The sequence below is a fragment of the Phyllobates terribilis genome, unplaced genomic scaffold (genome assembly GCF_046119375.1).
Source record: "Phyllobates terribilis strain yellow unplaced genomic scaffold, ASM4611937v1 Scaffold_4__5_contigs__length_816908805, whole genome shotgun sequence".
NCBI lineage: Eukaryota > Metazoa > Chordata > Amphibia > Anura > Dendrobatidae > Phyllobates > Phyllobates terribilis.
In genome coordinates, this window is record NW_027362764.1 from 508,692,005 (window position 1) to 508,716,680 (window position 24,676).

General features: G+C 50.6%; 1 protein-coding gene across 1 annotated transcript; it reads left to right on the top strand.

The window, feature by feature from the left end:
• The first annotated feature begins 409 nt into the window (after nt 1-409).
• E2F3 (E2F transcription factor 3) lies at nt 410-24,538 on the top strand. The gene is made up of 7 exons (XM_073678841.1): nt 410-1,007; nt 13,473-13,584; nt 15,784-16,003; nt 18,194-18,352; nt 19,385-19,499; nt 23,618-23,753; nt 24,214-24,538. The coding sequence occupies exons 1-7, from the start codon at nt 735-737 to the stop codon at nt 24,468-24,470; spliced, it is 1,272 nt and encodes a 423-aa protein (XP_073534942.1). The 5' UTR covers nt 410-734; the 3' UTR covers nt 24,471-24,538.
• Nucleotides 24,539-24,676: the final 138 nt, after the last annotated feature.

The window sequence follows — 24,676 nt, forward strand, 5'->3', positions numbered from 1 at the left end:
CCACATACAGTACAGACAGCACCACATACAGTACAGACAGCACCTCACACAGGACCACATACAGTATAGACAGCGCATAGCACCTCACACAGCACCACATACAGTACAGACAGAGCATAGCACCACATACAGTACAGACAGCACCACATACAGTACAGACAGCACACAACACCACATACAGCGCACAGCACCACATACAGCACACAGCACCACATACAGTACAGACAGCACCTCACACAGCACCACATACAGTACAGACAGCGCACAGCCTCACGCACCGATGACGCGCAGTGGAGAATGACAGCCAATGACAGGCGGGAAGCAGAGGCGATGCAGCGTTCAGAACGTGAGCGTGTCCCCGTCCAATCACAGAGTGGCAAACTACGTAGGGCGGGGACATGCAAATCCAATTTGAAAAAGACGGCGGGAAATCTGAGTTTCGCGGGAGGACCTTCGCGCGTAAACCGCATCCCTTCATTCATTGTCAGCTTCCTGGAGCCATTTTTCAGCCGCGGCGGTGGCAGGGAGGTCGGAGCCGGGGCCCTAGCACACACAGCCGTACAATCCGCCTCCATCTGCCGCCCCTGGTGCTCGATATCCTTCAGACGAGCTCACCGCAAGCACCGAGGGGACCTGCTCTAACTACAGCCCCGGCTATTTCCAGGGTGCAGGCCGGGCCGTGCGGATTACTGGGGTCAGAAGGAGGCGAGCGGAGGAGGCGGCGGCTCCGTACCATGAGAAAAGGCAGCCACCCCGGGCACGACCAGCTGCTGCTCCCCGACAAATGCTCCAGCTTCTCCGGGGGGTTCGTGGCCGGGGGCGGCGCTGTGATTGGCGCAGGAGGCGGCGGATACCTGCAAGTCCTTTCCTCCCCCGGCCCGGTGCACCATCCCCCGCACGGACTGTGCGCTCCGGAGCAGCAGGCAGCGGCCAGCTTCATCTACTCCACCCCGCATGGACCCGCCGCCAGAACCGGCCTACTGCAGCCTGCACTGGGGCGCCCTCCGGTAATAGTGCCCCATCCCCCACCCGTCTCCATGAGTGTGTAGTGTCGGCTGTGTGATGAGTGCCAGGTACAGGGGGCGCCATGCACTGGGGGGCTCTCCTGCAGCAGGCCAGGGGCACGCCCCGGACGGAGGGGGCAGGGGAAAGGTCACCTGTGTATTAGTGGATTTTGTATCTGTCACCGGGAGGAGGGGGTACAGCAGTGTGAGGAGGCTGGGCCTCTACCTGTGCCAGGCTGTGGAGGGGGGGTGCAGCGAGGCTGGGCCTCTACCTGTGCCAGGGAGGAGGGGAGAGCGAGGTTTGGCCTCTACCTGTGCCAGGCTGTGGAGGGGGGGGGGAGCGAAGCTGGGCCTCTACCTGTGCCAGGCTGTGGAGGGGGGAGGGGGGGGCGAAGCTGGGCCTCTACCTGTGCCAGGCTGTGGAGGGGGGGGCGAAGCTGGGCCTCTACCTGTGCCAGGCTGTGGAGGGGGGGGGGCGAAGCTGGGCCTCTACCTGTGCCAGGCTGTGGAGGGGGGGGGGAGCAAAGCTGGGCCTCTACCTGTGCCAGGCTGTGGAGGGGGGGGGGCGAAGCTGGGCCTCTACCTGTGCCAGGCTGTGGAGGGGGGGGGGGGCGAAGCTGGGCCTCTACCTGTGCCAGGCTGTGGAGGGGGGGGGGGAGCGAAGCTGGGCCTCTACCTGTGCCAGGCTGTGGAGGGGGGGGGGAGCGAAGCTGGGCCTCTACCTGTGCCAGGCTGTGGAGGGGGGGGGAGCGAAGCTGGGCCTCTACCTGTGCCAGGCTGTGGAGGGGGGGGGAGCGAAGCTGGGCCTCTACCTGTGCCAGGCTGTGGAGGGGGGGGGGGGTGAGTGAGGCTGGACCTCTACCTGTGCCAGACTGGAGGGGGGGGGGGGGGGTGAGTGAGGCTGGACCTCTACCTGTGCCAGACTGGAGGGGGGGGGGTGTGAGTGAGGCTGGACCTCTACCTGTGCCAGACTGGAGGGGGGGGGGGTGTGAGTGAGGCTGGACCTCTACCTGTGCCAAATTGGAGGGGGGGGGTGAGTGAGGCTGGACCTCTACCTGTGCCAGATTGGAGGGGGGGGGGGGGTGAGTGAGGCTGGACCTCTACCTGTGCCAGATTGGAGGAGGGGGGGGGGGTGAGTGAGGCTGGACCTCTACCTGTGCCAGATTGGAGGGGGGGGGGGGTGAGTGAGGCTGGACCTCTACCTGTGCCAGATTGGAGGGGGGGGGGGTGAGTGAGGCTGGACCTCTACCTGTGCCAGATTGGAGGGGGGGGGGTGAGTGAGGCTGGACCTCTACCTGTGCCAGATTGGAGGGGGGGGGGGTGAGTGAGGCTGGACCTCTACCTGTGCCAGATTGGAGGGGGGGGGGGTGAGTGAGGCTGGACCTCTACCTGTGCCAGATTGGAGGGGGGGGGGGGTGAGTGAGGCTGGACCTCTACCTGTGCCAGATTGGAGGGGGGGGGGGGTGAGTGAGGCTGGACCTCTACCTGTGCCAGATTGGAGGGGGGGGGGGTGAGTGAGGCTGGACCTCTACCTGTGCCAGATTGGAGGAGGGGGGGGGGTGAGTGAGGCTGGACCTCTACCTGTGCCAGATTGGAGGAGGGGGGGGGGGTGAGTGAGGCTGGACCTCTACCTGTGCCAGATTGGAGGAGGGGGGGGGGGTGAGTGAGGCTGGACCTCTACCTGTGCCAGATTGGAGGAGGGGGGGGGGGTGAGTGAGGCTGGACCTCTACCTGTGCCAGATTGGAGGAGGGGGGGGGGGTGAGTGAGGCTGGACCTCTACCTGTGCCAGATTGGAGGAGGGGGGGGGGGTGAGTGAGGCTGGACCTCTACCTGTGCCAGATTGGAGGAGGGGGGGGGGGGGGTGAGTGAGGCTGGACCTCTACCTGTGCCAGATTGGAGGAGGGGGGGGGGGTGAGTGAGGCTGGACCTCTACCTGTGCCAGATTGGAGGAGGGGGGGGGGGGTGAGTGAGGCTGGACCTCTACCTGTGCCAGATTGGAGGGGGGGGGGGGGGGTGAGTGAGGCTGGACCTCTACCTGTGCCAGATTGGAGGAGGGGGGGGGGGTGAGTGAGGCTGGACCTCTACCTGTGCCAGATTGGAGGAGGGGGGGGGGGGGTGAGTGAGGCTGGACCTCTACCTGTGCCAGATTGGAGGGGGGGGGGTGAGTGAGGCTGGACCTCTACCTGTGCCAGATTGGAGGGGGGGGGGGGGGGGTGAGTGAGGCTGGACCTCTACCTCTGCCAGGCTGTGGAGGGGGGGGGGAGCGTGAGGCTGGGCCTCTACCTGTGGCAGACTGTGGAGGGGGGGGGGTAAGGCTGGGCCTCTACCTGTGCCAGACTGGAGGAGGGGGGGCAAGGCTGGGCCTCTACCTGTGCCGGAGGGGGCGAAGCTGGGCCTCTACCTGTGCCAGACTGGGGAGGGGGGGGGAACGAGGCTGGGCCTCTACCTGTGCCAGACTGGGGAGGGGGGGGGAGCGAGGCTGGGCCTCTGCCTGTGCCAGACTGGGGAGGGGGGGTTGGAGTGAGGCTGGGCCTCTACCTGTGCCAGACTGAAGGGGGGGGGGGTGAGTGAGGCTGGACCTCTACCTGTGCCAGACTGAAGGGGGGGGGGGTGAGTGAGGCTGGACCTCTGCCAGGCTGTGGAGGGGGGGGAGCGCGAGGCTGGGCCTCTACCTGTGGCAGACTGTGGAGGGGGGTAAGGCTGGGCCTCTACCTGTGCCAGACTGGAGGGGGGGGGGGGCGAGGCTGGACCTCTGTCAGGCTGTGGAGGGGGGGGGGCGAAGCTGGGCCTCTACCTGTGCCAGACTGGGGAGGGGGGGGGAGCGAGGCTGGGCCTCTGCCTGTGCCAGACTGGGGAGGGGGGGGGTGGAGTGAGGCTGGACCTCTACCTGTGCCAGACTGAAGGGGGGGGGGGGGTGAGTGAGGCTGGACCTCTACCTGTGCCAGACTGAAGGGGGGGGGGGTGAGTGAGGCTGGACCTCTGCCAGGCTGTGGAGGGGGGGGGGAGCGCGAGGCTGGGCCTCTACCTGTGGCAGACTGTGGAGGGGGGTAAGGCTGGGCCTCTACCTGTGCCAGACTGGGGAGGGGGGGGGGGGACGAGGCTGGGCCTCTACCTGTGCCAGACTGGGGAGGGGGGGGGAGCGAGGCTGGGCCTCTGCCTGTGCCAGACTGGGGAGGGGGGGGGTGGAGTGAGGCTGGACCTCTACCTGTGCCAGACTGAAGGGGGGGGGGGGGGTGAGTGAGGCTGGACCTCTACCTGTGCCAGACTGAAGGGGGGGGGGTGAGTGAGGCTGGACCTCTGCCAGGCTGTGGAGGGGGGGGGGAGCGCGAGGCTGGGCCTCTACCTGTGGCAGACTGTGGAGGGGGGTAAGGCTGGGCCTCTACCTGTGCCAGACTGGAGGGGGGGGGGCGAGGCTGGGCCTCTACCTGTGCCGGAGGGGGCGAGGCTGGGCCTCTACCTGTTCCAGACTGGGGGGGGGGGGGGGGGGGAGAGCGAGGCTGGGCCTCTGCCAGGCTGTGGAGGGGGGGGGGGGGCGAGGCTGGGCCTCTGTCAGGCTGTGGAGGGGGGGGTAGCGAGGCTGGGCCTCTGTCAGGCTGTGGAGGGGGGGGGTAGCGAGGCTGGGCCTCTACCTGTGCCAGACTGGGGGGGGGAGCGAGGCTGGGCCTCTACCTGTGCCAGACTGGGGAGGGGGGGGGGGAGTGAGGCTGGACCTCTACCTGTGCCAGACTGAAGGGGGGGGGGGGGGTGAGTGAGGCTGGACCTCTACCTGTGCCAGACTGAAGGGGGGGGGGGTGAGTGAGGCTGGACCTCTACCTGTGCCAGACTGGGGGGGGGGGGTGAGTGAGACTGGACCTCTACCTGTGCCAGACTGGAGGGGGGGGGGGGGTGAGTGAGGCTGGACCTCTACCTGTGCCAGACTGGAGGGGGGGGGGGGGGTGAGTGAGGCTGGACCTCTACCTGTGCCAGACTGGAGGGGGGGGGGGTGAGTGAGGCTGGACCTCTACCTGTGCCAGACTGGAGGGGGGGGGGGTGAGTGAGGCTGGACCTCTACCTGTGCCAGACTGGAGGGGGGGGGGTGAGTGAGGCTGGACCTCTACCTGTGCCAGACTGGAGGGGGGGGGGGGTGAGTGAGGCTGGACCTCTACCTGTGCCAGACTGGAGGGGGGGGGGGTGGTGAGTGAGGCTGGACCTCTACCTGTGCCAGACTGGAGGGGGGGGGGGGTGGTGAGTGAGGCTGGACCTCTACCTGTGCCAGACTGGAGGGGGGGGGGGGGGTGAGTGAGGCTGGACCTCTACCTGTGCCAGACTGGAGGGGGGGGGGGGGGGTGAGTGAGGCTGGACCTCTACCTGTGCCAGACTGGAGGGGGGGGGGGGGTGAGTGAGGCTGGACCTCTACCTGTGCCAGACTGGAGGGGGGGGGGGGGTGAGTGAGGCTGGACCTCTACCTGTGCCAGACTGGAGGGGGGGGGGGGTGGTGAGTGAGGCTGGACCTCTACCTGTGCCAGACTGGAGGGGGGGGGGGGTGGTGAGTGAGGCTGGACCTCTACCTGTGCCAGACTGGAGGGGGGGGGGGGGTGGTGAGTGAGGCTGGACCTCTACCTGTGCCAGACTGGGGGTGAGGGGGAGAGCGAGGCTGGGCCTCTGCCAGGCTGTGGAGGGGGGGGGCGAGGCTGGGTTTCTACCGGGGGGGGGGGGGGCTGGGCATCTACCTGTGCCAGACTGTGGGGGGGGGCGAGGCTGGGCCTCTGCCAGGCTGTGGAGGGGGGGAGAGCGCGATGCTGGGCCTCTACCTGTGCCGGGGGGGGAGCGAAGCTGGGCCTCTACCTGTGCCAGACTGGGGAGGGGGGGGAGCGAGGCTGGGCCTCTACCTGTGGCAGACTGGAGGAGGGGGGGTGAGTGAGGCTGGACCTCTACCTGTGCCAGATTGGAGGGGGGGGGGGTGAGTGAGGCTGGACCTCTACCTGTGCCAGATTGGAGGGGGGGGGTGAGTGAGGCTGGACCTCTACCTGTGCCAGATTGGAGGGGGGGGTGAGTGAGGCTGGACCTCTACCTGTGCCAGATTGGAGGGGGGGGGGTGAGTGAGGCTGGACCTCTACCTGTGCCAGATTGGAGGGGGGGGGGTGAGTGAGGCTGGACCTCTACCTGTGCCAGATTGGAGGGGGGGGGGGTGAGTGAGGCTGGACCTCTACCTGTGCCAGATTGGAGGGGGGGGGGTGAGTGAGGCTGGACCTCTACCTGTGCCAGATTGGAGGGGGGGGGGTGAGTGAGGCTGGACCTCTACCTGTGCCAGATTGGAGGGGGGGGGTGAGTGAGGCTGGACCTCTACCTGTGCCAGATTGGAGGGGGGGGGGTGAGTGAGGCTGGACCTCTACCTGTGCCAGATTGGAGGGGGGGGGTGAGTGAGGCTGGACCTCTACCTGTGCCAGATTGGAGGGGGGGGGGGGTGAGTGAGGCTGGACCTCTACCTGTGCCAGATTGGAGGGGGGGGGGGGTGAGTGAGGCTGGACCTCTACCTGTGCCAGATTGGAGGGGGGGGGGGTGAGTGAGGCTGGACCTCTACCTGTGCCAGATTGGAGGGGGGGGGGGTGAGTGAGGCTGGACCTCTACCTGTGCCAGATTGGAGGGGCGGGGGTGAGTGAGGCTGGACCTCTACCTGTGCCAGATTGGAGGGGGGGGGGGGGTGAGTGAGGCTGGGCCTCTGCCAGGCTGTGGAGGGGGGGGGGCGCGAGGCTGGGCCTCTACCTGTGGCAGACTGTGGAGGGGGGGGGGGCGCGAGGCTGGGCCTCTACCTGTGGCAGACTGTGGAGGGGGGGGGGGGAGCGCGAGGCTGGGCCTCTACCTGTGCCAGACTGGAGGGGGGGGGGGAGCGCGAGGCTGGGCCTCTACCTGTGCCAGACTGGAGGGGGGGGGCGAGGCTGGGCCTCTACCTGTGCCAGACTGGGGGTGAGGGGGAGAGCGAGGCTGGGCCTCTGCCAGGCTGTGGAGGGGGGGGGCGAGGCTGGGTTTCTACCGGGGGGGGGGGCGAGGCTGGGCCTCTACCTGTGCCAGACTGTGGGGGGGGGAGCGAGGCTGGGCCTCTGCCAGGCTGTGGAGGGGGGGAGAGCGCGATGCTGGGCCCCTACCTGTGCCGGGGGGGGGGGGGGGAGCGAAGCTGGGCCTCTACCTGTGCCAGACTGGGGAGGGGGGGGGGAGCGAGGCTGGGCCTCTACCTGTGCCAGACTGGGGAGGGGGGGGAGCGAGGCTGGGCCTCTACCTGTGGCAGACTGTGGAGGGGGGGGTAAGGCTGGGCCTCTACCTGTGCCAGACTGGAGGGGGGGGGGGCGGTGTGAGTGAGGCTGGACCTCTACCTGTGCCAGATTGGAGGAGGGGGGGTGTGAGTGAGGCTGGACCTCTACCTGTGCCAGATTGGAGGAGGGGGGGTGTGAGTGAGGCTGGACCTCTACCTGTGCCAGATTGGAGGAGGGGGGGTGTGAGTGAGGCTGGACCTCTACCTGTGCCAGATTGGAGGAGGGGGGGGTGTGAGTGAGGCTGGACCTCTACCTGTGCCAGATTGGAGGAGGGGGGGGTGTGAGTGAGGCTGGACCTCTACCTGTGCCAGATTGGAGGAGGGGGGGGTGTGAGTGAGGCTGGACCTCTACCTGTGCCAGATTGGAGGGGGGGGGGTGTGAGTGAGGCTGGACCTCTACCTGTGCCAGATTGGAGGGGGGGGGGTGTGAGTGAGGCTGGACCTCTACCTGTGCCAGATTGGAGGGGGGGGGGGTGTGAGTGAGGCTGGACCTCTACCTGTGCCAGATTGGAGGGGGGGGGGGTGTGAGTGAGGCTGGACCTCTACCTGTGCCAGATTGGAGGAGGGGGGGGTGAGTGAGGCTGGACCTCTGCCAGGCTGTGGAGGGGGGGGGGTGGAGCGCGAGGCTGGGCCTCTACCTGTGGCAGACTGTGGAGGGGGGGGGTAAGGCTGGGCCTCCACCTGTGCCAGACTAGAGGGGGGGCGAGGCTGGGCCTCTACCTGTGCCGGAGGGGGCGAGGCTGGGCCTCTGCCAGGCTGTGGAGGGGGGGGGGGGCGAGGCTGGGCTCTCTGCCAGGCTGTGGAGGGGGGGGGGGGGCGAGGCTGGGCCTCTACCTGTGCCAGGCTGTGGAGGGGTGGGGGCAGCGAGGCTGGGCCTCTACTTGTGCCAGGCTGTGGAGGAGGGGGGTAGCGAGGCTGGGCCTCTTCATGGGCCAGGCTGTGGAGGGGTGGGGGCAGCGAGGCTGGGCCTCTACCCGTGCCAGGTTGTGAAGGGGGGTGGGGGCAGCGAGGCTGGACCTCTGCCTGGGCCAGGCTGTGAAGGGGGGGGGGCAGAGAGGCTGGGCCTCTACCTGGGCCAGGCTGTGGAGGGGTGGGGGCAGTGAGGCTGGGCCTCTACCTGTGCCAGACTGGGGGGGGGGGGAGAGCGAGGCTGGGCCTCTGCCAGGCTGTGGAGGGGGGGGGGCGAGGCTGGGCCTCTGCCAGGCTGTGGAGGGGTGGGGGCAGCGAGGCTGGGCCTCTACCTGGGCCAGGCTGCGTGTGTGTGTGTGTGTGTGGGGGGGGGGGGGGCGTGAGGCCCCATGTGAAGGGGGAACGAGGCTGGGACCTCCACCTGTGCCACACTCATAGAGCAGAGTTGGCATGGTTCAGCTGTACTCTGGCACTGTTCACATGACATGAGTGTATTTGTCTGACTGCTGTCTATGGAAGAAACTAACATCACACAGACCATTGTTATTTATGGGTCTGTTCACGTGTTTTTCGTCTTTACAGCCTGAATGTCTGTGTGATGAAAATCGCAGTATGCTCTATTCTCTTCTGTATTTTGGATGAGACTTGCATATATTTTTCTATATGTGCACAAAATATCAGATCCCTTCAGATCATCCGTATAGCATCATTTTTTTTACTGATACTTTGCGTTTATTAACATAGGAAACTGTATTTGGTCTTGTAAACTTTTTGCATATATATATCTATATCTTTGCATGTGGGTGACAATTTAGATTAAATATCGGGGTTTTTTTTTGTGTTAACTTGCTCTTAGGAGCACTAGGTGCATATCTTCAGCCTGCTCAGATTAGGTGCTGCACACTAATGTGCCTGGTCTGCTTGATCTCTGCCATTGACCACTAATTTGTAACCCTTACCTTTCTAAGAAAAGACATTATGGGAAGTCCTGTAAGCAATGCTGCTCCCCATTTAGTCTTGTATAGGGATCCCCAGGTGCTTGCAGCCACAGGTCAGCCTGCGATGGTGACTATGCAGCAATACATAGGTAGGTTGCACTTTAGCGCTATAGCATGTAAACATGAAATTTTAATTGCATTACTGCTTTAGATGAGGAAAAATGGAGATACTTGGCACATAATTTGGCTGATTCATGCATGCCCAGTAGCCAACGACAAGGTGATCTGTTGCTGGGGACCCTGTCCTAATGTGAATCCTCTCCTAGGCTGAAGCCTAGTTGTATATGGGTAGGTAGGATCTTACTGTAATTAAAACCGGCATGGGTTTATGGGTAGAGAGCTCAGTCTCTACATTGTGCCCCCTCATCACTCCTCCTTGGCATACTGTACTCTTATACTGTCCCCCCATGCCACCACCACCCCCATACTACTCAGTCTCTTCTTTTCTCACACTCTTCTCCCCCCATACTGTCTCCACTCAATAGTCTCATATTGTTTCCTCTCACGTCCCCCCCTTTTAACCACACTGACTCCTCATATATTTGCCCTCTCATTCTGCCTCCTGTCAATCTGACAGCTGCATTTAACATGAGCGCGCTGGAAGTGCGTAACAAACCCCACCCATCTGCGTTTGCCACATGATCATGGGGGCACTGATGGGTTGGCACGACAACCAGGGATCCGCAGGAGACCCCAGTGCTTGTCTTTGCAGATCTGCTATGAACGCTGCCCCATGACCGGCATTCATAGCAGATGATGATTTCTGCTACACATAGCAGGGCTGAAGCACATACACATAGCACAGGCGATCAGAAGATCGCAGCTTCAAGTCTTGTAAGGAGACTAATGAAGCAAATACATTTTTTTTCTAATATAAGTTCAAATCACCCACCTTTTGCCCCATTCAAAATAAAAATAAAAAATACACATTTGGTCTCGCCCCATTCAGAAACGCCTGATCTATCAAAATATAAAGAATCCGATCAGTAAACGGCGTAATGAGAAAAAATCAAAACACCAGAATTGCATATTTTTTTAGGTTGCTGCAACATTACTATAACAGGTGATCAAAACATTGCGTCTATAAAAACATCAGGTCAGCGTGCAAGAAATAATCCCTCACCCAGATCCTGAAAAAATGAGAACGTTATGGGTCTCGGAAAATGGAGTTGTTTTTTTCACAACTTAAATAAAAAAGAACCTGTACATGTTTGGTATCTGCGAACTCATAATGGCCTGGAGAATAATAATGGCAGGTCAGTTTTAGCATTTAGTGAACATGGTAAAAAAAAAAAAACACAAATGTGGAATAGCAATGTCACTGCAGTTGGAATTTTTTTCCCATTTTCCAGTACACGATGTGGTAAAATCAATGTTGCTGTTCAAAAGTACAACTCTTCTCACAAGAACCAAGCCCTCACTCCCATAATGAGGGAAAAATAAAAAAAAGTTATGGCTCTGGGAAGAAGGGGACAAAAAAACAAAAATCTCAAGGTCCTGAAGGGCTTAAAGTTGACACATTTCCTATGTGTGTTAGGCAAAAAAATATATATTTTCATCTTTTACACTTTAGAAATTGCAACCAAAAAAAAAAAATGAGCCGACTCAAAAGTTTGGGCACTATGCATGGTTAGTACCTAGTATCACAGCTTGTAAATGCTTTTTGTAGCCAGCCAAGGGTCTTTCAATTCTTGTTTGAGGAATTTTCATCCATTCTTCCAGTTCTGAGATTCCTGCATCTTGCATGCACTGCTATTTTAAGGTCAGGCCATTGACTTTCAATGATGTTCAGATCAGGGGACTGAGAGCCATTGTAAAACCATCTGCTTGCGCCCTTTGAGGTAGTCTATAGTGGATTTTGATGTGTTTAGGATCATTATCCATTTGTAGAAGCCATCCTCTTTTCAACTTCAGCTTTTTCTACAGACTGTGGTATGTTTGCTTTAAGAATTTGTTGAAATTTCATTGAATCCATTCTTCCCTCTACCCGTGAAATGTTCCCCGTGCCATTGACTGCAACACAACCCTAAAGCATGATTGATCCACCCTCATGCTTAATGGTTGGCGAGATGTTCTTTTCCTGAAATTCTGTGCCCTTCTTTTCCCACACATAGCTTTTGATCATTGTGGCCAAAGAGGTCTAGTTTAACCTCATTGGTCTGCATAACTTGCTTCCAAAATGCATCAGGCTTTTTTAGATGTTCTTTTGCATACTTCTGATGCAGAATTTTATGGGGAGGACGCAGGAGAGGTTTTCTTCTGATGACTCTTCAATGAAGGCCATAATTGTGCAGGTGCCTGAACAGTAGAACAATGTACCAGGGCTTTGACTAGTCGATGGGGTGTTGATTGTTCCAAACTAGTCAGCCCTTGTTCCATGCTGTCACGCCCCTATGGGTTTAATAACATGATTTGCGCAAGTGTCCTCATCGCCAGCTCATGCAAATCTAGCGCATGCGCGCCACTCATTTTGGCAGCACAAATGCGTCTCTGGAGCTGGGTGTACACTTCCTGGCTTCAGAGGAGAATGACTAGAAGTTGGCTTCTGGTCATGCGCAGTGCGTCTCTGAAGTCGGGGAGCATAGACCCGGTTTCAGAGACTCATTGATGCTGCCAAAATGAGCAGCGCACATGCGCTTGATTTGCATGAGCTGGCGATGAGGCCGGCTTGTGTAAATTGTTATCACACCCACAGGGTCATGATAACATGGAAAGAGGGCTGACTAGTCTGGGGAACTAACGCCCCATCGACTAGGAAACGGGATTATTATAAATGCTTATTTAAAGCATTCATTTAATTGAATTATGTTATACAGGGCTGGTTAGGCAGGGAGTTTAATCATACATAGGTGAATAATGCTGGGTTGGAGGGCATGGAGGACAAATAACTTTTAAAGGAGTTGGCCCCTTTTCAGGAAAGGGTTTTTTTTCTATAATTTCTTCCAGCAGTTAAAGAGAAAAAACAAAACTGAGCTTTACTTATCCTGCCCAGGTCCAGAACAGAGTCTCCACTGCTGCTCCCAGTGTCTGTCTGCACACAATCATTTATCTTGGTGACTTTGAGCTGCTCATGCAATAAACTCTGGCAGTCGCCGAGCTCCGTTATTGGCTGATGCTGACAGTGACATCAGTGCTTGTGATAAGACACTACGAGCACCAGTGGGGAGGCTGGTCACGGGCAGGATGCGTAAAGCACAGTTTCTGTTGTATGTTGTTGGTGTGGTTTTTCTTTTTGTTATGCACCTTCTAGTAATGAAACGTCTAGGAGAAAATTTAGACATGGACAAACCCTTTAAGGTTTGTGCATATTTCGGTGAGCCAGTATACATATCGTGAAGTGTAATGCAGACGGGCTGCGTCCACTCTCTGCGAGCCAACTGTTCATACTTGTCATAACACGAGTGTGGAACATGCATCTAGGCTGTGAAAAAACGCTGCTGTAGCTTTATGTACAGTTTTGGGAATCTGCATGAAAATGAAGCAATTTACTAAATGAACAGAGTTCTACAGCTTGCAGTAAAAAAGATTGTCCACTGTGCATGATAAAGATGTGCATTAAGTAGGTCATAGCCTTGTTTAATTGTGTACAGCATAATCTTTAGTTTTTAAAGTATTACTAGGTCCTCGTTAATTGCTATTTAAATCAATACTAAAGCAGAATTCGTAATATGTGACATTTAGGACATGGGGGGACCCCCCCAACACCTTCAGTAGTTGGCTGAATAGCTATTTCTCCTGACCTACCCATATGCTGGCATGGTTGGTTTGGCAAAGCATTTGCAATCTCAATGTAGAGAAGGGGATAACCCCCTGCTAGATGCCTCTGGCTGATCTCCCATCAAGAACCTGATCAATAATTTCTCACTTGCAATCTGTACTTATGTAGTTCCTATCCCTACCCACAATGCTAAAGGTTATGCTACTATCTTGAATGACTGAAAATGAAATCCATGTTCTTCATGCTGTAGATGGTGGCTTCCACTAAGATAGAGGCTAGTGTTTCTGAACAGGGGTTCCCTGGAAAACAGAACATCTAGTCCTTGGGATCTAGCAATCTGCTATGTGTTGCCTAGCTTCCTTCTCAAGTTGCTTTCTCTATTTATATTGCCTCTCTGCATGCAGTCTTCTAGTTCATACATCCATGTGTTGTGGATTGCACTGTGGCTGCCACTGCTCATGTTGTATAGCTGTAATTATGTCCTGCCCTATAAAGAAACTGGTTTGTAGATATATTCTGTCACTTTATATTTAATAGCCACGTTATTGTGTTTTAGGCAAAGCGACGATTAGAACTTGGAGATGGAAGTCAACAGTATCTCTCTGAAGGCTTGAAAACTCCAAAAGGCAAAGGAAGAGCCACTGTATTTTGTCCAGACAGCCCAAAAAGTAGGTTTTAATTAAAGGTCTTGTCATCTGTTCTGTTAACTGTAGGGAGGAAACTAGGCTATGAACACAAATTGGGCAAGAATGTTTCCATACACTTACTGGTTTTTGTCACTGTTGAAAGGAAACCGGTCACCTCCAGAAACTACATGTTGATATAGAGCAAGGGTGGGGAACCTTTTGTCATGTAGGGACAGTGGGCGCCTACCTGATCCCTCGAACCAGCGGGCACCCTAGTCTATCCCTGTCCCCTGGATTACCCCAAAAGGTGGAGAGGCTGGGGTCACACATCTTGCTATGCTCCTATCTTAAACCTTATCTGTTCCATCCCCCACCCAGGGAGGTGTGAGGCTGAAGTGTATAGAGTTACACTAACCAGACAAGGGAAGACAGAGACAGGAATGAAAGAAAACTACAAATATACTCACAAAACTGAGTGGAACACAGGGGAGGGACGAATAGGAGAAACCAAATAGAGGATGAGGATAAGAATGCAAACCAACACAAAGCAGAAATCTCCTGAACAACTCTCCAACCGCCTACTCCAAACACTGAATTTTTCCTCCAATACCTAACCAGGAAGTAGAAATATCACTGGCAATTCCCAAGTGTCAGTGGCAAGCATATGTACCAGAGGGGAGTGGCCAACACAGAACAGCTGAGACAATTCAGGATGGAGAATCAACTCTAGGAGATCATTTGAACTGGTTAACCCTTGTAATGATGGCAAGGAAAAAAACTGCACTGTTTAATGGGATGATGAAGCTGTTCTAATCAGTGCAGGAGTTCGTGTGACCAGACGCTGCAATCTTCTGGCCTGTTTTCTGCCAAGGGCTATTTGGTTATTCATACCATCCTTCGGGGGCCATACAAAATTATCAACTTGAAAATTACCCTTCTACATTTGTTCAAATGTTTAACTCAACCCTAATGTGATGGATGGAACTGCTGCTTTGTTGCTCTTGTGATGTTAGGTGGTACCAGGGTTGTGGAGTCGGTATAAAATGGACTGGCTCCGACTCTTAAAATATATATAAAATTGCTACAGTAGTTCAGTGCAGTATGTGCTGCAATGTTTTCATAAGAATTTGGGAAAGTTATGAAATGTCCTATGCCTGATCTAAGGGTCTCAGCTTTTAGTTGAGATGAATCTGTTCTGCACTTTATGTACATGCTCAGTAGTGAGGCAGTGCTGTGGACTCACGGTCAGGGAAATTGAGGAGTTTGGCTTACCAACTCCACAGCCCTGGGTGGTATGGGTGACGTTGCTGCTCGTAACTGCTTTTCCAGATTTGCGTCAGTTTGGAGCGCAGGCAACTCTTTGATAAGTTTTGTAAAGGACCCACAGCAGTAAGTCGTACCGAACATGGATGTATATTACACTGCAGGTCTCCTCACAGTGGGAAATTCTTCACTGCTCACGTTACGTTTATAGACCTCCAATGAGCAAGGGAGTAATGCAGTGCGCTCACGGTGTAGTGATGAGCTGTGACATAGCTGCTTGCACTGCCCCGATGACTGGGAATGGTTGTAGGGAGAATAGAATGTAATTTTCTCTTTTATAGCCGCTCTTCCAGTAAGGCTGGAATCACTAGCATATAGCATCCGATGTGATATGCTAATAACACTCAGCTCAAACTCTGCTGCGAGTGTGAGTGGAGTGTCTGTGCTTTGATCCTCTCGCATTGAAGAATCACATCACAGGTGCGGAGGAGACTGAGAAAGTAATTTCTCCATTTCCTGTATCTGCATATATTGGACTGCACTGGGATGACATCCAAGTGCAGTATAATGTTTTACAAGCCCATAGATTTGTATGGGTGAGTGAGCTGAGTCTTGCTGCCAATTGCAGAATTCTGCAATTGTTTTCTTATGCTGAATCAGCAGGAGTAAATTGCCGATCTGCATGCCACAGAGTATAACATTGGGCTGAGTGCTATCCGATAAAAGATCAGCTGTGTTATATGCTCGTGTGAACAAGGCCTAAGTCAGCCAAACTTGACACTAGCTTGGTTTTTCTGCAGATTACGGCTATATCTGCAGGTAAATTGATTCTTGATGTGACTGGTTCTCTTTTAAGAGTTGATTGCTTGGATTTCTATCCAAGTCATAAGTGTTGGTCTATGAAGCGTGGTCTACTTCTTGGTCATTTTATTTAGGCTGGCAAAAATGATGCGTAACTTTTTTTTTTTTCTGGTTTAGCTCCAAAATCACCTCTGGAGAAAACAAGATATGACACCTCACTTGGCCTTTTGACTAAGAAGTTTATTCAGCTGCTTAGTCAATCCTCTGATGGTGTAGTGGACTTGAATAGAGCTGCTGAAGTCCTCAAGGTGCAAAAAAGAAGAATTTATGATATCACTAATGTATTGGAAGGCATTCATCTAATTAAAAAGAAATCTAAAAACAACATTCAGTGGATGTAAGTATAGATCTATATCTGTGTACCTGTCATTTCAGGTAAACTTGCAGCAGGATGTTTGTCTTTTTAAAGAAAATATACTTTGAAGATCCAACCAGGGACCATTGCTGGTGATACTAGTCCAGCTCCTCCCCAGCAAGCTTTTCCCAGCACTGCTACAGGTGATTGGCAGGTCTCTCACTTGGCGTGTGATTCTTTTAAAGGAACTCAGCACAGAATGACTGTTCAAAGTAAGTCCCACCACCTGGAGCTTCACAGCAGGGCCAAACATTTAAGTACACCTTCACACTTGCTTGTTGTCTCTCGATCTTCATCCCCACACTCTTCTGTTACAGCTGTGGTTTCATAGTGCCAGAGAAGGTCAGAGATGGATGGAAACCAAGCAGGTAGGAAGGTGTATTTAAATGATTGACCGCACCATGGTTTGATCAGTAATTCTGTGCTGACACTCAGTCCTTTTTAAAGTGTATTTTTTTTCTGAAATGCTGTAGCATTTCAGATTATAATAAACTGGTCTTGAGTCGTGCAGCCAGGCTACGATTCATGGTAACTTTTGCTCTGGGCAGCATGAATCGCCTGGTGGGTTCCCTTTAAAATTACTAACTGTAGCAGTTCTATACAGAATGAGTGGTATGTAAGTGCGCATTCTCAACCTTAATCACAGGGCTCTGGATAGAGGAGGAATTAAATTGTGCCAAGTTTTAAAAGGGTTACTCCTAGTTCCTGCTTCACAGGGTTGTTTTTTTTTCCTGCTATGGGCATCTTTGCATTGTTGGCCCTAACTGCTCATTCTCTGCTGTGCCTCTGCAGCATTATATGAACGCATTGGCAATGAAATTGGCAGGATCCAGCAGCCAGCTTCAGAGCCATTCTTACAAGCTCTACAGAAAAGAGCATGTAAGCACTGTGTTCCTTGCCTAGGAGACCAGATGCCAATGATAAACTGCAGCAGTAGTCGGTAACCTAGACAACAATCAGTACACTATAAAATTACATAAATCTTAATTTGCGTACTCTTTTTACAAGCATTTTGCAGTTTTGACCATTTATAATGAGCATAACCCTTTGACTCTTTTTTTTATCCTTTTCTACATTGAGATCACCTGCTTGTAACCTGTCCCTTTTTTATTCACCGTTCTGATTCTGTGTCAGCAACCTCAGTTCTCACATATGAAGTTTTTTTTTTTTGCCAAGAGTGACTATGTTCTTATATCTTTTAAAATGTTCCAAAAGCCCTCTTGGCCAAGGCGTGGCAGGAAGTTATAAGAGGACGTGACTTGGGTGCCATTTAATAGGTAGCGCCAGCAAAAATTGTGCTGTATACAGAAAACCAGGGGTTGAGGGCTGAGGCCAAAACTTGTTTAATATTGCTAGAACATGTAAGCTGGTGTGGCCACCAAGTCTGTTGGCATCCGGTTTGTCACCAGACGAATCCTTAACCCTTTCCGACATGCCGGCTCCCTGATTTTCATGGGGGCTCACAAGCCAAGCCCACATCTATGATGGCTGTTATAATTAACCTGTTAAATGCAGCTGTAAAAAATGTAATAAAAGGCGATCAAAACATTGTATCTACCTCCCAAATTATAGCAATAAAAAACTTGTTCAGGGGGCAAAGAATGAAGTTCTCACAGCTCCATATCCCAAAAATTGAAAACTGCTTTCAGAAAATGACCACACAAGCGAAAACTTTTTTTTTTTTTTAAACAAATTTCAGAATTTTTTTTTTCAGCACCTAAATAAAATAAACAAAAACTATTTATGTTTGGTATCTCTGTAATTGTAATGTCCTGTAGAATACCCTATACACAATAATCAGATGACCACTGTGTATGGGGGAGGAAGCAATGAAGATACAGATGGTAATAGTTAGCCTTCTATATGGTGATTCCAGCTGCCTGCCAGCCAGATCCCCCATCTCCGCAGCTACACGATCACGTGCTGTGCCACTATGTAGTGATTTTAGATGGACAGTGCAGAGTAGGAATGAGACAGGCTGTACTTTTAAAGTTTGTGGGCAGACTGGAAGCAATTAATGTAGGTACTCGTACTAATACTGCTTATGATACGTGGATATGCTTTGTATCTTTACAGACTTATCCTATTGTTTTATAGAATGATCTCCTTCATGTACTGAAATGTGTACGTCAGCCTGTAATTTCTTAATATACTTTGTTTAAAAACAACTAGGGGCTGCACACTTCCTGATGATGGATGTAATATGGCACGCTGCCAAGGCTTGTCCAAGGAGCTCTCAGAGCTCAGTCAAGAAGAGAAGAAACTAGATGACTTGATACAAACTTGTACATTGGATCTGAAACTTCTAACTGAAGACTCAGAGAACCAAAGATATCCTTTACATAATGCAATCCCTATCCTTATGGCTAATGAGTAAAACAGTAAGTTCGAGTGAATGAACAATAACTTTAATTCATATGGTTCTTTTGTTCATATTTTTTTTGTGCATAAACGCTGGACTTAAAACCCATGGTATTATTGTGAAGATAGTCTTCACGTTTACGTGAAGACTATCACCCATCCACATTCTAGTTTTATAGAAGGCTTGACAAGCAGCTCAAAATATGGAGTGCCACGACACACAAGTTTTTGATACTGCGTATCTTCGCCCCACAGAGCAGGGCTGTGAAGTCGGTAAGCCAAACCTCCGACTCCTCAATTTCCATTAAACTAACTGACTCCCTCATACATGGCTCATGTTTAAGTGATAAATTTACTGTAGCACAGATTCATCTCCGCTAAAAGTCTAGACCCTTAGATCAGGAATAGGACAGACATTTATAGGACATTTCATAACTTTCCCAAATTCTTCTGAAAAAAATATTCCTCACAAACTGCATTGAATTACTGTACCCAATTTATTATATATTTTAGGAGTCGGTCCATTTTATACAGACTCCACAGCCCTGCCACAAAGAATGCAGCATCTTACTGTTCCGGAAAAGTGGAATATGTATCTATATATCTCAAATCCACTTTGCTTTAACATTAAGATGCTGTATTCTCTGTGGGGCGTAAAAAAAAAAAATTGTTACAAAAACTGTCAATGCATTAAACGCATGTAATCCACGCACAACTGTATCAAAATTTTGATAAAATCAAATAACGAAGTATCAAACACAGCCTCTTAGTTCAGAACATGACATACCAAAAAGACAAAAAATGCAATAAGAATGCAAGTTATTTGGCTAATATGTGCAGAAAATCTGCAACATCACAAACTCTTCAAATACTTATAGTGGGAACTAAGCCTTAGTTACTCATAATGATCACCACAATTGGTAAATTATGATTACGAGCCAGCATTTGGGTCATAACATCTCAATTGCCTGAATTTAATGTTTTGTCCTTAACCTTATTTACGTTGGCTTATGTAACCTATCAGGATATACGAAAAATTAGTGGCCTTAAGGATCAAACTGTTATTGTTGTGAGAGCTCCTCCGGAGACTAGACTTGAAGTGCCTGACCCAGTTGAGGTAAGTGATGGCCTACTACCAGTTCTTTCTCCTTTCAACGTACATTTCTCCCTAAACACCTTCAAAGTGGGTAACATACTTTAAGGCTTGGAATATTTGTCAATGACTGCTCAAAATGGGCACAATTTGGCACTGTTTTGTGGCGGAAATCAATCACTCTAGACATGTTATCTTTGTGTAAACCATTGAATGTCATTAACACAATTGAGATTACCCAAATATTACTGCTTTCTTGCAGAAACCGCATAACTCTTCATGTGTACTGTCTATTACCGTATTTTTCAGACTATAAGACGCACCCAGGTTTTAGAGGTGGAAAACGGGGGGGAAAAACTTTTGAAGCAAAAAATGAGAACTGTAACTCCCGGCATGTTCTTCAGCTCCTATGGCATGCTGGGAGTTATAGTTCACCACAGCCATAGTGTTTTGCTGTGTGTGCTTAAACTTAATCTACAGTATAATGCTTGCCTCACTGTTTCTTGTCTGGACCCCGCTAGACAGGGAGTGGTGGGGTCGCACTGCAGGGAGATGGATCACGGAACAGGAATCAACAGCGCTGTTATGAATTCATTATGGCCGTGTTAGACAGGAGTTAGTGGGCGGTCCCCGGTCCAGATCATGTGCTGCAGCATGTGTTCTGGAGACCGCCCACTTTCTCCTGTCTAACACGGCCATAGTGAGTTCATAACAGCGCTATTGATCTGTCGCGTGATCCATCTCCCTGCAGTGCGCCTGCGCTCCTTGCTTAGCCCAATGGAGCGTGGTCACACTGCAGGTAGCGGGGTTGCACAGCATGAACAGGGATCAACGTCACTGTTATAAATTTACTATTGCTGTGTTGGACTGGAGAAAGTGGGTGGTCTCGGGTCCAGAACACGTGCTGCAGTGACGTTATAAAAGAGGCAGGGCCGGGGGGACTGCGCGCTGTGCTGTTGTGTGTTGCTCCGGCCCTGCCTCTTTTGTAACATCCCTGCAGCATGTGATCTGGCCCGGGACCACCCACTTTCTCCAGTCTAACATGGCAATAGTGAATTAATGGCGGCGCCGCTGATTTTGCTATGTGAGCCTTCTTGTGACCCTTGCGATCTTCCTGCCATGCGACCATGCTCCCTTCAGTGCGACCATGCCTCCGCTGCTGCCTCCACCCCACACCGTAAGCTCTATAAAAACTATATTTGGACTACATTCGGACCAAATTTTTTGGGGGGGGGGGGGGGGGGGAGTGCGTCTTATGGTCCAAAAAATACAGTACATATAAGCTCCTGTTTTTTTTTTCTCAATTGGGGCAGAACTGCAATGAACAAGTGGTGGTGGTTTTAGAAGAAGGCTGCTATGTTTCATGAAATTCACACAAGTAGCACATAAACTAATATTAATCAGTGACTTCAATGAAGGTTTTTCCATTCCACATTGGCGGCATTCTTTGGAGGGGAGAGGAAAATCTGAGCAGGCACTAATCTCATCTTTAACAGATAAGTCCCCCATAGATTTCAGTGGGTGCAAAAAAAAACAGATGAAACCGCATCACAGAACGAATGAAGCATCAGGTTTCTGGAATACAGATTATTTTTGATATGCTCTTGAACTTTGCCTTAAAGGAAACCTGTTGCACAGTCCGATCTGGGGACCGTATGGTATTGGTGAAGGAGAAGCTTGGCAGAATGATAAATAGGCTTGTAGGTTCTTGTATTTTATTCATTGAAGCCCCTGGGGTGTGTATGCCTAAGAGTCCAGTGGGCGATCCTGCTCAGTGACTGACCTTTCTCTGCAAGCAGTTATACAGAGAACTGTATTTCTGAATAGGATCGTGCCACTGGACTCGTGCAAAAAAAAACACCAGGGATTTCAATTTAAAAAATGCAACTCCTACTAGAGCTTTTCCCACAAATATACATCAATCTGATCAGCTCATCTGCCTGCAGACCAGGTACCATTTTCAACCTGACAGGTTCTCTTTTCATTCGGTACAAACTTATTTTAAACTCCAAAGTTCTTTTTGCCCAGACCTGCTTAAAGATAGCGGTAGCAGGTAAGTGACTCGGATTTTAACAAATGATATGTAGATTTTTACTGTAAAACCACAAGTTGTACACTTTCTGTATGTAATACAATGTCAAACTAATGCAAAACATTTCTGCCCCTTACACCTCAGTAAACCTATTGCCAGCAAAGTTAGAGATGCGTGTCTATATACAGACAACCAGATAGTGCCGTTCAAGTCCCGTATTCTAATGCAGGGACCATTAGATTCTAATGGGACCAGCAGTGCAAGGTCTGCTACACTCCTTAAATGAAGGTATATTTACTAAAGAGGGAGGCATTCACATCTACATTCTCATTAACTTGGTATTCCTTTTTCTGATATAGCTGTGCTGAAATCTAGGTCAGAAGCCTGTCAATTTCAGAAATTGTACAAATCTGGTAACGTCCCCCCTTTGACATTAAAATAAAGGGGTTATCTGGGACACGTTCTCCTATAAAGCTAAACACTCATAGCCAGGTAGTCACTAGCTAGATGCCTGGCTGTGCTGCTCTGCGACAATCTCTCCCAGCTTAGCCATCACTCATCGCTCCTGTCTGTGTGTTTTGTTTTTTTGTGTTTGTTTTTTTTACAATTGAAAACCACTGATTTGGTTAGATTTGTGGTGGAAATTTTCTACAGCAAATTTGTCTTGCTTTCAGTCGAGTAACTGTGTTCTGCACACAAACTGGGCAATGTCTTCAATAAGCTTGTATTTACTGTAACGGCCAACAATGGTGAGAATAATGTGTGCATTAATTCCTTAGCGCATGTGTTTTTGCTAGCTAATCTGAGAGCCACAAAGAGGATGGGCAGAGTGATTCCAGCGATTTATTACTTATTGGGCTGCGTGCTATAATCTCCTGTGATGTCACTTGTGGGGGCAGCCCTGGCACTATACAGTGCGCTCTCCTGCCTGCTCGTTACTTCTGATCAGAGCCGGCAAGGCAGCAGACTGTGCATATTGCCCAGTTAGAAGAATCTACTGAGCATCTGTCAGAATTGACAGCCAACACATGCTCGTAAAGCAGGGACTAGCCCATCCCCTGACTCTTCGTTTCAGGGAGGAGGCAGAGGCTGGGGCAGTGACCCCTGATAATACTTAGTACTTAGTTGGCGTATGCCAGCATGTACTGGGATTCTCAAATAAAGCGTCATAAGAGGAAGTGGTGGTTTAAAAAAAAGCAGTCAGCGTAGTGTGGGAATGGTAGAGGAATTCTTTATGTATATTAGAAGATAGTTTTAAATTATGGCATTTAATAGATGGTCATTTAGGATGAAAATTAACTTGCTTCGAGTTGTGCAAAAATTGTGATATGTGAAGGTGTTTCATGCCAGAAAACTGGTGAGAACACCTTCATGAATTGGGGTCCTAACTTGCCTTCTGTCTCTGAAGTGGTCATCACTGGAGGCCAGTAAACGCTGTCTAGGGAACCAGGGAAAGTTGAGCAGAAGAGAAGGCAAGGAGATTATACAGATTCATATTTTTACACAATTATCTGCACTGGCAGCTTTTGTGATAGATCCACAGATTATTGCAGCATTTGTAAAAGTCTGTAGTATGAAAATATGAAATTAACCAAAGTGGTAAACTGAATAAATAAGAATTTGCAAGTCTAGAATTGCTGGATTTTTTTTTATTTATTTTTCTTCATCACCTCTTTCCAAATTAGTGATCAAAAGTTGTATCAACAAATGTCAGCTCTTAACGGAAATAAAAGCCCTCACAGCTCCGTTGACCAAGTTAAAAACTCATAACTTTGATAAATTGTTAAAATAACATGAACATTTTTTTTTCTTTGCCTTAATTGTATTTGATATAGTAAGTGTAATAAATGAAGATGGTCTTATTCAAAACTACAACTTGTCCTGCAAAATGAGCCTTCATGTGGCTGGGTACTGAGCAAAAGCTAAAAATTGCCCAATCCTGAAGTGGTTGTTACTGAATTGATCTTTGCACTGTGACCATTCCATGCATGTTTTTCAGTCTCTAAATGTTCTGTATTATGAGTCCTCTCCTACAGTCAGATATGGCATGGATCATGGTAAAACAGAAGCTACGATATCCTTCACTTATGAATGATTTGGTGTTTTGCAGAGTTTACAGATACACTTATCTAGCACTCAAGGAGCCATAGAAGTTTATTTATGCCCTGAAGAAAGTGAATCCAGTAGTCCAGTCAAACAAAATAATCCTGATCAGAATGGGAATCTTCAGAAGCCAAATTCCAAAGGTAACTCAAATTATTACAGTCCAAGCTGGCAATCCCTTTATATACTGAGGAAGGAAAAGTGCATTGTCTCAAAGTTAACAGGTTTCCTTTATACATAGGATAAAGGAAACCTCTATCTTGTTAAATGCTACTTACCTGCATGCAAATGGCATTACCTCTCGCTACTGTGAGCGGCGGCCATAAGCACACCCTCGGACTTTGTGCAGCGCAGCTATCTATGTGCTGGGTCGTACTTATAGTATAGCGCCTGGAGCTGCTCTGTGCACACCCCTATGCCTGAAAACAAATGGCTCCTTGGAGAAAGTGTTTTTATTTTTTTTCCCCCGATGGCCACATTTTCAGTAAGGCAGCATTGTAACACTATTTACATGCAGATTAACCTCTTATCTGCAGCTAAATGGCATATTCCAATATGAAAATTCCCTAAGTTTGTAACCCTTATATATATTCTCTTCTGCAGACTTTCTCTCACCTAACATAGAAAACGTAAACTGTAAAGTGGAAACCATTTCTCCCTTGACCTCTCCGACCAACCTACTTCAGCAGACAGAAGATCAAATACCTTTGAATCTCGACAGTCCTTTTGTGAACTTGCTGCCGCCTCTCGTTCATGAGGATTATTTGCTGAGTCTTGGAGAAGAGGAGGGAATCAGCGATCTCTTTGATGCCTATGAATTAGAGAAATTGCCATCTCTGGAGGACTTTATGTGCAGTTGATGCATTTTTACAATCTTGCCACAATGGATTTTTTTTTATATATATATATATATATATATATATATATATATATATATATATATATATATATATATATATATATATATATATATATATATATATATATATATATATATATATATATATATATATATATATATATATATATATATATATATATATATATATATATATATATATATATA